The sequence below is a fragment of the Diprion similis genome, chromosome 6 (genome assembly GCF_021155765.1).
Source record: "Diprion similis isolate iyDipSimi1 chromosome 6, iyDipSimi1.1, whole genome shotgun sequence".
Taxonomy (NCBI): Eukaryota; Metazoa; Arthropoda; class Insecta; order Hymenoptera; family Diprionidae; genus Diprion; species Diprion similis.
Window position 1 is genome coordinate 18,157,417 of NC_060110.1, and position 15,896 is coordinate 18,173,312.

Here is a 15,896-nt window from a genome sequence, read left to right on the forward strand (position 1 = left end):
GGACACGTGGCTCCGCACTGTCTGATCACGTGTATAAAGATGCTTTTAGGGCATGTAAAAGCGAAATTACGCGTTTATTGTTTGAACGAAACGAGCAAACAATCAGACGAATGACTAAACCTTGTACGTTTTTGTTTGAACAATGTCTTTCCTGGGTTTTCTTGCGCGTTAAGTTTTCATCGGAAAACTTGGTCCGAACCTCGGCCTTCTTAGTCGCGTTTAGTTATTAATGATATTCCGAAGGTTGAACTTGATTCAGAATACGTAAAGCCCTGCTCGACGTCCCTGGGGGTTTTTATTTATTATTTACGATCGTGAATATTATCCCGTTACGTACTATGAAGCAAAATATTTTCTCCTCTATTTCACCGCGGCAATAATCATCGCAAGTTTATGCATCGAGTTTTCTCGTATCAAATCAGATCGAAAATCGTCTTTATACGAACTGAACTTGGAAGACCCGTGAAATTAATTTTTCACCGCAAAATTCAAGATTATCCAACATTTAAATATCCACTCGGATTTCAAGGTCTGCACGGAAATTTTCTTTAAATTTTTTATTTACCCACAGAGGCTTACTTACTTTTCCACCCTCGCTTAACATTTTTACCCGGCTAAGGGTGCTTTCGTTTTCGAGTATTTTCAGACACCGCGTCTATGAGGTGAGGGAAAAGAAATCCCTTAAATTTTAATGGCGAGAATTTGCCTGCCGGTGTGATCTACTTCGGTTAAGACTCCTCCTCACTGACTAATAATTCAGCAGAGCTGAAGTAACGCGTCGTATACCGATGATCGATTTTCCTTGACATTGCAAAGTGCAACTGCACTATAAACACTATAAATATACGTCTCGTGTAAAATCCATGTACCAATACTCGCATTTTTACACTGTACTGCAGCTGCAGCATCGTGGATACGAAAACGAGGAAGAAATTAATCGCAGTTTACTCGTATGTGGCAACAGATTCGCAGGACAATTATCCTGCTGCTTTTCACTTGATTTAATAAACGAGCCGCTTCCTTGCTTTCGATGAATAATAACGTTAAACCTTACAAAATAAAAACGAGAAAATTAAAATAACAAATGTACAGAAAGAAAAAATAAATATAAAACTACGCTGCGAATAATTTTCATCTTGACAAGGATAATTCATCAAGTTGAACAAGCAATTTGGCACTGAATTTTCAAACACCGGTTTTATTTCTTATAATCGTTAGGCTGGAGAAATAAAAATATTTACCAAGTATATTGCGTACATACAACGTCCGAGTTTCTCGGATTAGAGAAATGTGTAAAAATATTTATCATGCTTAATTTTATGTTCAATTTTCATCAAAGAAAATATAAAACGTTTGATATTAGAACCCCCTAACGGTAATAACCATTGATCGTGAATTTTTTCATCCAATGTAGTGACTACACGTCCGCATGAAAATCGTCGTAACATTAATAAGACGAAAAATAAAACAGATCACACGAGTAATGGCTGTTCGTTTCAAATATTATTATTATTATTACTGTTGTTGTTGTCGTCATTATTATTATTATTATTATTATACCCATTCAATTTCATTACTAATGCAAGAACGGTTAGTAAGTAATAAATTTGAACGAGCCTTGGCTGCATTGCGAAGCTTTGGAAGTACCTAATCAGTACCTTCGACCACTTCGATTCGGAGTGATTTAGGTACCTTCGATAAGCTATGGGGAATATCTGAGGAAATGTAGGCTGGATGTGGGCCGCAGTTCTGCGCAATCTTTTCGATCTGGCGATTCATGCTTAGAACCTATATAAGAATCACGAACGGCTTTCGCTTAAAGCATTCTTCACTTCTGGAGGAGAAGAGCGATTCATTTTTAACGAATGTACGATCTCTAACCTCTTAAATAATTGCTCATCTAGCTCTGCTGCTTCATTTTTATAATTTCCATTAGACGATCAATTTATTTTCTCGTATATATATATATATTCATATATATATATATGAATTACTTCTACAGCGTTAATCGAGAAGGTGAATTATTATAAGGCAATTCGGTACATGTTACATGACGTTACATAATTTTTATTCCTCGCAAGCCACACGAAGTCTATTTAAACATGCAAACGATTTTTAATCTATTCTCTTTTTCGAATCATGAAATTTTCTTCAATTAGCTTTACGAAGACGCGGCTTACCATCTTTTTCAGCCTCTCACTGCAGACGTATTTCAATATTCTGACGCACGTTGCAACGTCGTGAAAAATCCGAATGTACGCCCACTTGAAACGGACGTTTATTAAAAACAAAAAAAAAACCAAAGTCCTGCGAATCAAGATATTCAATAATAAATTACGTAATCAATCGTTCTTCAGATACTCATTGGGTGTCCTAATCAAAATTTAGGCACTCGATTTTCTTTGTTATAAGAATAAAAATATGTTTGCGAATATTATGCATGCAATTAAATTCTCGGTATACTCCCGTATAAAAAAATGGTAAAGTCAATATTGAAATGAAATTTACCGAGGCTACAAAGAGAAAACCGCGTTTTTCAAGGAGACCAAAGAGATTTGATCTTACCGAATCTGCACGGTTTGATAAAAGTATCGTTTCCGCAGAATCCCTTCCTGGCAAAGAGAAGTGCTAAATCTGTGAGCAGCGACACGATGCCAGGTGATATTTCTCAACCACCCAGTTCTGGTCGGACGGGAAGTTCTGAAGTATCCGAGAAGAGTTCGAACATCCGAGCAGAAAAATTTCACGAGGCGGGAAGAAGCAATTCGGCACCGGACACCTTCGAGGGTCACCTTTGCAGCGACAGGTGAGATCGAGTTACGGAGGAATTTTAATTCCAAGCTTTGTTTGCATTGAATACAATTACCTATAGATACAGACGAAGAACGGTGACGAAAAAGAAAAGAAGCAAGGAAATTTACGCAAATTACGAACCGATCTGCAAACAAAATTTAACCCTGAACCGTAAAATCCTAAAACTAAATTCAAAAAATATAAAAACATTTTTTCATGGCGATCGTTGAGGCTTTGCTAATTTCAGCAAAGCTTGATTAGATCTAAGACTTTATTCCACTGGTTTTCACCTCGTTTATCAATTAATTGAAGTGCAGTTTCCGGGCGCGTTGCTCTCGCAATCATTGCCGAACATTTCTTTCGTGTCAATCACGCAGACTTTACGTACAATTCATTTATTTATTTATTTATTTATTTATTTATTTATTTATTTATTCTCATCTATTCTCTTCGTTAAGTCAAAACGTGTTCATCTCACTACCTAATAGAACACATAATTATCACAATTCTCTTAACGGGAGTGAATGCCTTAATTGTATTCTTTAATTTATTTAATTCCTTTTTTTTGTCGTTTTTCTTTACCGTTCAAAAATTTTCTGCGGTGGTTCTTTTTCACTAATATCCTGCAGTTGCCCCATATAATTGAGAATTTCTTTCAGGCAAGTGTCCGTGGAAAGTCCTTTGCCACCGGTGACTGAAGCATTGATACAAGAGAGCGATTCTTACAAGCGATGATAGAAGCTATGAGAGTAACTGCACTGTTTTAAAACGTATCAAATCGATCCTCGTTAATAACTGTGTTATACTTTCGAGGCAGCGATTGCGGTCACAGGAGATTTTTATTTTATTTATTTATTTTTTTTAAGTTTTTTCAATACGACTCATCCTGAGCAAAGAACGAAACGTCGAAGTTGAAACTTGCGCACCTACTTCCATTGGAGGTAAAAGAAAAGCGCGAGGTAAAAAAGAAAGAAAAATAATTTGAATTTTGTGCCGGGTGTATAATATAGACTATAATTCCGACTAACTTAGGTGCCAAATATGATGGAAAATAAGATATAAATTGCGTATAATAATGTATAATAAGGTGTGTAAGTTTAAGGCGTTTTAGCATATACATATATATTGTATATATATATATGTGTAATATATTAATATACATACACAGCTGTGTTAGACCAAACTTATAACAAAGCGTTAGACATCGATCCTTGCACAGTAATTTTCTGTGCGGAATCAGGATATTATATTACTATGTCCATTAAAAGCGGGTGAACAGAAGAGGATCCGTGTCCAAAAAACGAGAGAGAGATTAGAGGAAGAAGAAGAACAACAAAAAAGGAATATATTCGACGTCGAGTGTTACTCGTAAAAAAATTCGCACCATGACCGAGCGTGATTCTCTTAGATTTCGTACACGTGTAGCTTAGGTACATATTATATATATATATACACGTATATGATATATACATATAAAGTGAAATAAGACAGGTATGTAGGTGGTTTGAGTCTGGCTGTTACCACACGTCCAGGTCATCGACTCCCAAAATCATAATAATACATATGTGTGTATATATATATATATATACATATATATACACGTATATGTATACTTAGGGCAGATGTATATGATACATAAATATGTATATACCTTATAAGCACAATTATAATGCCTGTACCCATATTGTTATAATAATACTGAAACCTGAACGAACCAACGAAATTATAATCTTCCATAAGCACCGCCGATTTTTTTAATCTACACGATTAGGATATAATCATTATACATACATACATACATATATTGTTAATAATAAATAAGAGTCAAACTTTATCTCTGATATATACATACATATATATGCATACAGACTCGTGTTGTACAGTTGAACTTCATTATATACGTAATAATAGTTAAGGGATATAATAAATCTATGCATAAACATGCAAAACATGTAAGTATGATATTGTTTAGATACGTATACCCGTTGCATATTAATGTTTATGTTTTATTTGTTATCCCTTAACTTGAGGAGACGCAGGAACTCTGGTAATTATGAAAAAAACACAATAAAATTGTCACAGTTTTTTGTAATACACGTGTATTACAAAATTACCTGCCGTGAGGTTCGTACTTGTTGATTTCAATGTTCGACGCACGGACATAAATCGCTTTGCATTTTCAGTTATTTTCATATTACGGATTATTTGAGGTATGAAACCGAGAATTAGTGAAAAAAGAATGAGCTTTCAGATTTTTTCGATATTTTAACTACTGAGTTGGTAAAAATGTTGACTCTTCTTCAATCACAAGATTGTGGTTCCCGTAAAAATTCGTTGAACAAAATTCTTTCGATTAAACGGAGTTAGAGATTAGTCGCTAAAGTCGAAATCAAAACAACGATGCATGGAAGCGTTGGTAAGAAGGTGAATAAAATAAAAGTGCGCACATATTTCGACACGAATCAAGGTCTTTCTGTCGTTACTTCTTTCGAGAATCGATTTTCCACCTGTTTCTGAAATTCGTCAATCCGCTAAATCAGAGATAGAATTTTACGCGAAATAAAATGTTTAATTGGTAAAAATAAAATTCACAATTTTTTGAAGTATAAAATTCTCACACCTTTTATTCGACAAGTGTAAGTATATTCAAAACGAGAAACGTCAAATAAATGGCTCGAGATTTGAAAGCAAATAATTTTCAAAACAACCCTCCAAGCACTCAAGTTACTGAAACACTTCCAACTATGGAATTGCTTCGAATCATTCCAATACTCAAATATTCCATCCGATTTCACCACTGTTCTCAAGACCATGAAAACGAACGATAAGCAAAGAAAAATACGGCCGATAAAATAGCGCGATCCGCGTTAAAGCCCGAGGCTAGAAAAGCTTCTCTATGGCTCGTGCAGGCTACGACGAGGGTGGTAGTAGACGGGGGTCTTTGCGATCCGTGGTGTTATTATAGTGCGATAGCCTCGGTGGTGAAAGCTGTTGTTAGGCGCACTGTCGCGTAAACAGAAGGTAACGAACCGGGAACAATCGGACCACGCCTCAGTGCTTTTTCGAAATAAGTCGACGGGCCGGAAGTTATAATATGATCGGTTCGACCGGCGCCGATTTTCGCGCCGAATTTCCGATAAAATCTCATTCCCGGCTTGCAAGTGTCCGGTTTGATTATGCGAAAGGTGTGACAGGGTGGGAACAGGAAATTAATAACACTAATTTGAGATCGTCGATTTACCACTCTTGGCGGTAAATTCGGTGCCAAGTAATTAATCCTCGGTCTAAGTCTAAATCGTCTGCCGGAAAATATTTACAATCAAACGTGCTGAAGTAATTTATTCGTGATGGTTTGAAATCTATAGATTTGTCAAATTTTACGTACGCACCGAATAGTTATCGACGAAAGTTTGACTTATTAAAAATTTTTTACACATCTTTTCTTCATTTTTTCATCCGTGAACCAGACGTTTTGGGTGTCAACGGAGAAGGAGATAAAATGATAGTTAGATGTAGGAAAATTTAGAATATAGATAAGCTTGAAATCGAAGAGCTCCTCGAACTTACTAATTCAATTCGTTTTAATTCGCACGTGCGAATACCTCTCCAATTTAGCTATAAACTATTACCCATTAGATGGACAAACCAGGGTTGGCCATTAACTAAATTGCTTGGTTAAAAAGCGAGCCTCGCGTTAAATTCGCGAATTAAATGATAATAATATGTACGAAAATCTCCGATCGTGAGATGAGTTAATTTTCGTACTAAATAATTTTTGCGTAACTTAGGACGAAGCAAGAAAGAAAAATAAACTCCGACGTTATTGCAAGGATTTCTTGACACGTCGATACTATTACAGTGCGATTCATAATTTTTATAGCAATTGGGATAAATTCAGGCTTTCTCAAATCTAGCCTTACTTATATACATCACTTTATTCATCCATACAGCAAAATATCCTCCGAACCACCTGAATTCTTATTTTACAAAGCGCACCTTTCTTAGCGAAGCGAACAACGAAAGATCTCTAGATATATTCGTAATTGAGCCACTCTAATATATCCGGTTGAGATATCGATCGTTTCTATTTAAATCTTACGTTCTGCATGTTCACGATAGGTATATGATATTGTATAAGGTTTTATCATGTATATATACGAACCCGAGTCTGGATAAAAAAAAACTAAAGATAAAAAAAATAAAAAACAACGCAGTTTCGGTCGTTGCGCTTTAGCGCTAATTAAATATATACATATATATCTACATTTTACGTCGGTAATTGCACGAGCTTTATTAGGTACGCGGTATTTCAAATTCTAATAATAATAATTATTATAATAACATATATTATTTGTGACACCTTAACGTGACACGTGCTTTACTTATTAATGGATGTAATTACGTCGATTCATGGAGGAAAAGAACTCATGACCGGGTTGCGCAGGTATACAAACGTTTGGAATGAATAATTATGATATTAAAAAAATGCGTAGATGAACTTCGTACCTCTGCAATTTGCTTGCGGCGAAGTTCGATTATCGCGCTCATCATTGCTAGCTTTGTAAACATATATGTATATACATATATTAAATACATATATATTAAAAGACACACTGAAAATGTGTGATAACGAAAGAAAATTTGGAATTTACATACGTATATTATAAGGAATATAAGGCGCGCGCGGATTGTAATTAGCCGACGTATAGATTATTCTTGTAAATGTATATAACAAGAAACTTACATGTAATATTATTGTACAATGCACAAGCACTTTATATAACATATACATATACATATAGGTGTACGTAGGTACGTACCTGTATAAATATATGATACATTCCGTGGGTCATAACGTGAACTTAATGACACGACATGACGCATATATATATATATATATATATATATGCAATAGTAGATGATTGTCTACATGGATGTATGCTTATAGCACTTATCTGTATAAAATATATGTACAAAGTGGATCGCCCCCCGGAGGCTGGATCAAAGAGTGGATCATTGTATGCGCGGTTTTTGCCCTGTCACGTCTTGATCGTCGATACAAAACGAAATTTATTCCTAAAATTATCGATACGTATCTGCAATCGTTCCGCGTGATCCTTATTATTTATACATTTTGCCTTTTAGACACGTCAACTTTACGTATGTGAAATTCCCGCAGCTTGTACGTACTTACATTTATGCCATGACAAACCTGGGGGGAAGCTGAGCGATCCAATATTTTTACATTTTATTTATTTTTTTTATTACAGTATCGTTCTTTCTCTTTGTGCTCTTTGTTCAGTCACACGAGTTTCACTGATAAAGTATCGAGGAAACAGGAACAGTCAGTCCCCTTGAATAACTGCAGGTTATTGATTGCGTTAATAGAAATACGCCATCAATACTCCGCGATGAACGTAGATACAATTTACTATATACAACTACAAGTGAAATATCTTCTAAATCGTAAAAAAAAAATTTACATACCTTCGTTTTTTAGTAAATGATAATACTAACTTCACTTTAATTAATTTTCAACCATGTCGAATGATTGTCACAGCGATAATTATACGAAGACCCAAATTTCACTTCGTCGTTCTGTAATACCTTGTCTGTATTTAAATATTTGAAATGTTGTACCGCATGTAGCATAATACCTCGTCATACATTGTTGGTTTCGTTATTTAATTTTAAAAGGAATTTGCATTCTCTAAATTGTGATATTTCGTTGTTCAATAGTAAAGTCGTAGGTGCGAATAAACTTGAGAAACTTTTCTCATATAAGTAATTATTATGAATACAGTTAATTTTGAATTATACACGAATCGTTATAGACACGCCAATTATGTAATGTCTTTGCCACATATTTGTGTATAATAATTTGAAAATGATCGATTGCTTATCAACCCCTCATAATTTGTAGAATACCTTATCAACTTACATAATTCAAATTGTTTTCGATATTGTGCCCGCAGCATTTGAAAATAAGAAATGCAGCATGAAGAAAAAACACTGCAAATATCCACCATCGAGTAATCAAAATTATATAATCCACGGATGTAAACTCTATTCCAAATACTTGAAATTTTTTCTATTCAATCGTAGACGTTGTTACATCTTGCTTTACTTAATTCACATACATGTAAATAGTTTTAATGTATGTTTTTGATAGCTGTCAGCCAATATTGTAGTAAAAATTTTAAAAACTACATGTGAATAAGGAGCTTTCGAAATTTTTACTCCTAAAAGTAGCTTTCCGCATGGTAAGCCCTCTGAACGAAAAATAATCTGATAAGTCACTTGGTTGTATTATAGAAACTCAAACACCAGTTTCCACTCTCCCGAATATCTTTTTCTTCAATACGTCACTCACAGCGATGCTGTCTGTCTTTCTCTTTCTCTCCCTCTCGCTCTCCCTCTCTCACACTGTCTTTCTCTGTCTGCATTGTTTATTCGAAAACAACGGTCTTGAACCCTGTTCATAATTTCGTGTATATTAATAATGAGACAAATAGTGAGCAGATACAAGGTAAATTAATCAAAAGAAATTAATAAAAGCAGAAAATATTATAGGAAATTCTGAGACCTTATATTAAAGGCTGAGGGACCATTATATAGGCACGATTTTAGAAATTTAATATCTTAAGGCTTGTAAAATACGATCAGACGCGAATTGTATTAATTTTTAAAGTCATATCGAAAATTCGACTTACCCTTATAATAATATTACATTAAATACCTGGTTATGATTTGTTAAACAATCGATGAATGACGTCTGGGAAGGCTATGTCCGTGCTGAATTTGTTTTTATTTTTTATTTTTTTTTTCTAATTTGTCTTCATATATGATCCTTGCGATGATTTTCCAAGCTTTAACTGTACGTTGCTATTGTCGAAGAAAAAAAAATCGATAACGAGCCCTTGGCTTGGTACGGCTTTGTTGATTCGTGATATGCAATAATTGGACTTTCAATTCACGTATTCAGTACGTGAATGAACACGTCTAGACGTTTCAGAATTTTTTTTTTTTTTATCTATCCGTGAACATTAACACATCTGTGTAGATTCGACAATTTACAGTTTCTTCACAATTAAATACCATGTATTTTGTTATAATATTTGATATTATATAAAAGAGTAATGTGTATTATAAAATTTATATGGATTCATTTGTACATCATACGCGAAAATATTATAGCCTTTTCAGACGTTACAAAAAAAAAAAAAAAAACTACGGGTACATTATATAATGATTATAAGTTCAATACGAACGATGTATGTGTATATTATATTAATAACTGATAACACCCGATGATATGATTATGATAAAACTAAATATATATATTCATATTATATGAATGTTTGTCACACCTTATATTCTTGTAATTAAATGCACAAAAATATTTTGTACTTTATATTTAATGCACACTAAATCTCTGTCTTACTATATTAACAGTCGAGGAAAATATTATAGCTTCATACTAAAATATATTGTCAAACATTATACGTGATTATGAAAATAGATGAACCGATGAGGAGTTCAAGTCTGTAGTAAAAATTTGAAGAAGTGACTGGGCACGATAGAAAAGTTGAGATTATACAATTTACGTTTTACCGATACTATTTGCAATACGCAGACGTTAATGTTTGAAAGTCGAAAGGAAAAGAAAGCCATGTTTCTGAATTTAGACAATCAAACATATATTGATACACTAAATACTACATCCTATATTGTGCTACAACTTATTATAAACTATACGTGTAAACTTTCTTCATCTGTAAAATTTTCTTCTCCAAATAACTATATTATACCAATTAAAAAACAATGAAAAATGAAAAGCTTTATTTCGTCGATCACCCCAGCATCTTGCCTTCGATTAAAAATCGATCAAAACGGCTTACACCTTAATGATTCAACTCTCACCGCTTTGGAATTGATAAAACCCTGTGAAAATTTGGCACTTTAAGATCGTTTTCGCTTTAAAAAATCTTGGAAATACTTCGGAATAAAATTGAACCGCTAGAGACTAACTCCCAGTATTCCAATAAAAATCATAATCGGTTTTATCATAATTCATTAAGCGAAGTTCCGTGATCTTAAAAAAATATCTGCAAAAATGTTGGGATTTTGAAAAATGGCGCCCACCTGAAGGTGCGTCATCGATAGAACTTCGACGATCCGTCGTTCCGCGTTCCGCGCATGCGCACAACTAATAAATCGCAGCAGCAGCCGCAGGGCGCACGAATCGTCGGCGTGAGAGTGTTTTACTTTTTTGATTGACACGCCATTATGGACTCCTTGGCGAGTTATACGAGCGACGGTGAGGAGAGCAACGCTTCCGACGATTCGAAGGTGAGTTTTGCGCGACGGACCATTTCCTTGCTCGATTGTCAATCTGAGCGTCGTTCCAAGCTTGCGAATTAGCGTCGTAACGATGTTCGCTTTCCGTTGATCGCATAGTCAGTCTTGGATGTGCATCATTACAAATGGCTTCTAGCCTAGTTTACTTTCGCATTGCCATGACAATTTCACGTCATTGGCTTATCGCCTCGAAAATTCGACTCGTGTCATATCTCGTACCCATCGTTTACTACGCTTCTTCGTAAGAAACATTCAATTGAATCGTTGATCAACTTTACCTTTGCTCGTTTTACAACCATGGTCCATGTCCTTTCTGCTCCAGAATGATAATAATCTAAGGCAAATGTTTTTCGAACCGGTCATACTGTGCCTGAGAATATTTCCGTTCAATATTCGGGCAACACACAATGAAAAAAATTCAACATGGAAATGTTCAAATTCAGAGCTGCTTATTTATAACTTGACAAACTAATATTAACCAATCTTGCCCCATCTGTGACTCATAAACACAGTTTAATATTCACCTAGGAAAAGAATTGTGCCAAGCTTCACATTCGAGGCAAGCATTGGGGTACCAATATTGACCTAATTTTGCCTACAATTGTTCTATCTTCAAGATGCCGTACCCAGAAAGAGGAGAGGTTGCGGCGAGACGAGCCAGCGACGCCAATTACGATCCTGTTCAAATGGACATGAGTGAGGTATGGTATAAATGTGCGAAATACGGTAAACAAAAGAGAAAGACCAAGATATGCTATGATTTTTTACAATTTTAGACAGTTTTATATCACTTTCGTGGTGCCGCATCGACACCGTCTTTAGAAACGATCTTATGCTGGTCTTGAAAGTCTTATGAATGTATCTCACTAATGCTTGAAGCCACAAGTCAAAAATCTAATTGAAGAGTACAAAGTTTAGAATTTTTACCAAGACGTTCCATACTCAAAAGATTTTTCTAACTCTGATTTCACCCAGGTCTACAGGTATATCATACTAATTAGAGTGCCTGGATGAATACTTGCATAATACTTATGAAGCTGTTTACACAGTGATGCAATTTGTAGACATTAATTTTCGTTTTCGATTAGGACGAAGCGTTTTGCAAGCATGAAACTTTTACGGACCAGCATTGACGATCAAATTAGCTTTGTTATTGACCTGATTAATATTCATAAGTAAATGGGAATGGTGCCATTTCGTGAGAAAATATTAACACGTAGCTCTGTTGATAATACATGATACAATATCTACGCACCTCGGCAAGGTCTATGCTGTGTGAGGGTCTTTCAAGACTACCCCCAAGTCCTAATCCGAAGATAAAGGTGAGTAGAAGAAGCCAGCAGAAGGTAACAACCATACCAAAGAAAACAAAAACTTCAATGACTCAATTAAACCACTACTAACGCTGGTTCCCATGAATTTTACAAGCTCCCTTAATGATTATTTTAGTTCGGAAAATCCGGGTTATTTCTAAAACGAGCATCCCAATTAATTACAAATCGGAAATCACAGCGTCAGATTCAAAAATGCCTCGTACGGTTGAATTCAATTTACCAAGTATACTGTTCAATGAATTCCAACACTCAACATTTACTTTCACACCAGCATAGCTCAGGGATTGTTAGGTAGATACTTGTGTAGAAACACTTGGACATTTCGTATAATATTAATAATATAAGTGTCTTACTGCAATAAATATGCCAAACATTCGCTGAATTGGTTATGGGAATTCACACAAATTACCAGACTCAAATCTAGTCGGGGAATTGCACTAAAACTAGTTTCTTTTTATTTCTATAGGAAAGCAACAATAACAACTCTTCTGGCGAGTCAAGCAGCGAGCGTGGCAACAGCCCCGCGACTGCACAGTTTCGGCGTGGGTCAAGAGGGGAAGCAGGACGGTCCCATTCGTCGTCCTCAGACCAGAGGTAGGCTGGTTTGTTGCTTATTTTCCCCAATGCTGCTGATAACATGAACCGCATTTTAAACGCTGCTCATATTTTCAATTCAAACCGTTATGAAAGTTAATTTCATTATTCTCATAGTCAATCTAATAATAAAATGGAACTTTTCTAAACGTAAAAACTTTCGATTACCTGCTACGTAAACAACATGATTTCAAATCCCAAACGTGATAAATTATTTACTCGCGATCCCTTTATGATTCCTGCTGTGAAAGTATGCAAGAGTTTTGACAAGGTTTTATTTAGAATTGGTAAACGTCAGAGATGTTTATCCATAAATTCCCGTGTTAACGTGCATTCACGGATGATGGAGGGTAACGCTTAGGTAATATAAGTGGTCTTCTTATATTTTGTTCTCAGGACTGCTGGCGTACATGTCATCTTCCTATAGAATTTTTTTCCTGTGAATTCATTTCTAGTATGAGTAAAAATTGTACATTCAATGCTATACGATGTCAATTACTTCATTTTAATGTAATTCATTATATGTCAGAGGATTTGATTACATGTACGTTGCCTCCGAAATTCGAGAATTTTTGAAAATCCATCCTTTGAGCGATCAATTTAATAATACAAATCTGTGTGGTATATCCCTGCAGAACGTAATGGTTTTACAGGCGATCGAACCATGAGACACACACATCCAACCCACGTGAGGAACAGAAGAAGGAGAAATCAGACCGATCCAGACATTCAGAGGACAAATACCGCGGTGATGACAAATATCGAAAATCTGCACACGACCATGACAGAAGAAGAAAGGACAGTGATCACAGGGATGGAAAGGATGGCAGAAAGTCTCGAGATGACGAGAGGAGGGCTAAAGAAGAAGACAGACACAAAGATCGATCTGCTTCCAGGTCAAATCGAGAAGAAAAAAACGAAGATAGGGACAGAAGTGACAAAGACCATCATCATCGCGATGATCGGAGAGATAGAGACAGACGCAGAGATCGTGACAGAGATCGCCGGCATCCCAGGGAGGATAGAGTCAAAGATCGTCACAGAGAAGAGCGTCCGGTTCATCAAAAAGAAAAAGAACAAGTCAGATCGCGGTCCAGATCCAGGTCTAAAGATCACGTAGTGCCCCCGTTCAGGGCAATGAGTTATCGTGAGGAAAAAAGTAGAAATAAAATGGCACAGCTTGAAAAATTAGGCATAGAACTAAAAGCTCCAGAAGGTGAAAACAGTGCAACAAATGTTCAGAGTGAACAGAATTATTATAATCCCCTGGCTACAGCTACACAAGGAAAGTACGCGGAGCAAATACAGAAGCGGAAACTTCTGTGGGCTAACAAGGTGAGGAATTACTTTTATCGACTTTTATCAATTTTGAATCATAGAATTACAGTTGTCTTTGAGAAAATGGGTGGATTAAGATACAGACGAAAAATCGCAATCCCATCACAGTGAGAAGAAAGAAAAAATGCAAGCATCATATCCTCTCTACTTTATAGTAACATATCTTATTCCACCCAGTGCCTAAATGATGTAAAAATATTTTTCATTTTAACTCGCAATAGTTTTTTCAACTTTTTATCCATAAGTTAATTGTTGGAACTACTTTTTGAATCGATAGTCAAAGCCCGACGAAAGTAAATCCACAAGTTTGGCAGCTGGAACAGCAAATACGTGGGTTGGTACGACGTTTACACACGATCAAGACGGCAAGGTAACAGCAAAGTTCAAACGATTGATGGGGATCAAAGGCGATATACCGGTTTCTACACCTGGATCAGAAACCGGACCTAAACCAGAGATACTAAAAAAACAAGAAGAAATGTTCAGCAACATGGAACAGCAGTACGAAGTCGCACGTGCTACAACCCACACTCAACGCGGAGTTGGATTCGGCTATGCTTCAGGGGGGTATCAATTTCCGCGATAAAAAGTCTGGTGTGCATTTAGACTTCACCATATCTAATACTACAGAGTTATTTTTACGGAGATGGGTTACCGTTAGTATTCATCCAGTAGCTATTTCGCAAGTTCTTGAGAACTTTTGAAAAATGGTAAGTAAAGGTAATATTGAAATCGATCTTTCTTTAGGGCGCTGTTAATTCCTATAGGTGTGCTCCGTATACAGTCGCAAGACTCTTGAAAGATGTTCAAAGTGTTTTACAACTAAATATCTGTAAGTAACCGCTGTTACCAAAATCATACCAGATTATTGCACGAAATTAATAGAGCGTTGATACGACAAAAATATATTTCGGGAATGCGGGGAGAACAGTATGAGAGAGAGTTATTACTATCCTGTACTTCTACTATGAAAATAAATTTAATACAGACCCATAACTTTGTACAGAATACATTTACCTCCTTCAATTGAGGTAAGTTGAAAAATGCTTTGTAAGTACGACTTATACCTACATTGTACAGCAATACCAAAATGCAGTGACTGTAAAAAGAAACTAGAATTATTTGACGAGTGAATTTTTTCAATTTAGATTAAATTTAAAATTGATTCAATCTCTGCAAGCTTGGTGATTTACATTGTATGGGATAAACCATACTTGAAATTTCTCTAGTGTGAAATTCTATACTAGGGATCTCGTAAATCAAATTTTATATTTTCCAAGAAAGAAGTAAAGGCGCATGAGAAAAAGTTATATCGCTGGATCCAATTGCTTCAGTGGCAAGCCCACAGTGCAGTCACTTAATTAGTGTTTCCAATGACTTAATTTTTGATTAGACAAGCTGCAATGCAGCACAGAAAAAGCTTCCCCAGTTCCATATGTCATGTGATTCAAAAAATTCTTCGTGGTTCTACAATGT

General features: G+C 35.6%; 2 protein-coding genes across 4 annotated transcripts in view; both read left to right on the plus strand.

Moving 5' to 3' along the window:
- Positions 1–4,087, plus strand: part of LOC124407763 (mitogen-activated protein kinase kinase kinase YODA-like) — a 37,871-nt gene extending 33,784 nt beyond the window's left edge. Inside the window, exons 7-8 of the mRNA XM_046884261.1 lie at positions 2,604–2,806; positions 3,453–4,087. Coding sequence (XP_046740217.1) covers positions 2,604–2,806; positions 3,453–3,528 — 279 coding nt within the window. The 3' untranslated portion in view covers positions 3,529–4,087. The remainder of the gene's footprint in view (positions 1–2,603; positions 2,807–3,452) is intronic.
- Positions 4,088–11,006: 6,919 nt separating this feature from the next.
- On the plus strand, positions 11,007–15,414 carry LOC124406797 (arginine/serine-rich coiled-coil protein 2). 3 transcript variants are annotated; one of them, XM_046882394.1, is made up of 6 exons: positions 11,088–11,145; positions 11,772–11,855; positions 12,419–12,476; positions 12,955–13,082; positions 13,736–14,417; positions 14,698–15,414. In XM_046882394.1, the coding sequence occupies exons 3-6, from the start codon at positions 12,423–12,425 to the stop codon at positions 15,004–15,006; spliced, it is 1,173 nt and encodes a 390-aa protein (XP_046738350.1). In that variant the 5' UTR covers positions 11,088–11,145; positions 11,772–11,855; positions 12,419–12,422; the 3' UTR covers positions 15,007–15,414. The 3 variants fall into 3 exon arrangements, with proteins under 3 accessions (XP_046738347.1, XP_046738350.1, XP_046738348.1); XM_046882391.1 differs by lacking the exon at positions 12,419–12,476 and having other exon boundaries at positions 11,007–11,145; XM_046882392.1 differs by lacking the exons at positions 11,088–11,145; positions 11,772–11,855 and having other exon boundaries at positions 11,865–12,476.
- Positions 15,415–15,896: the final 482 nt, after the last annotated feature.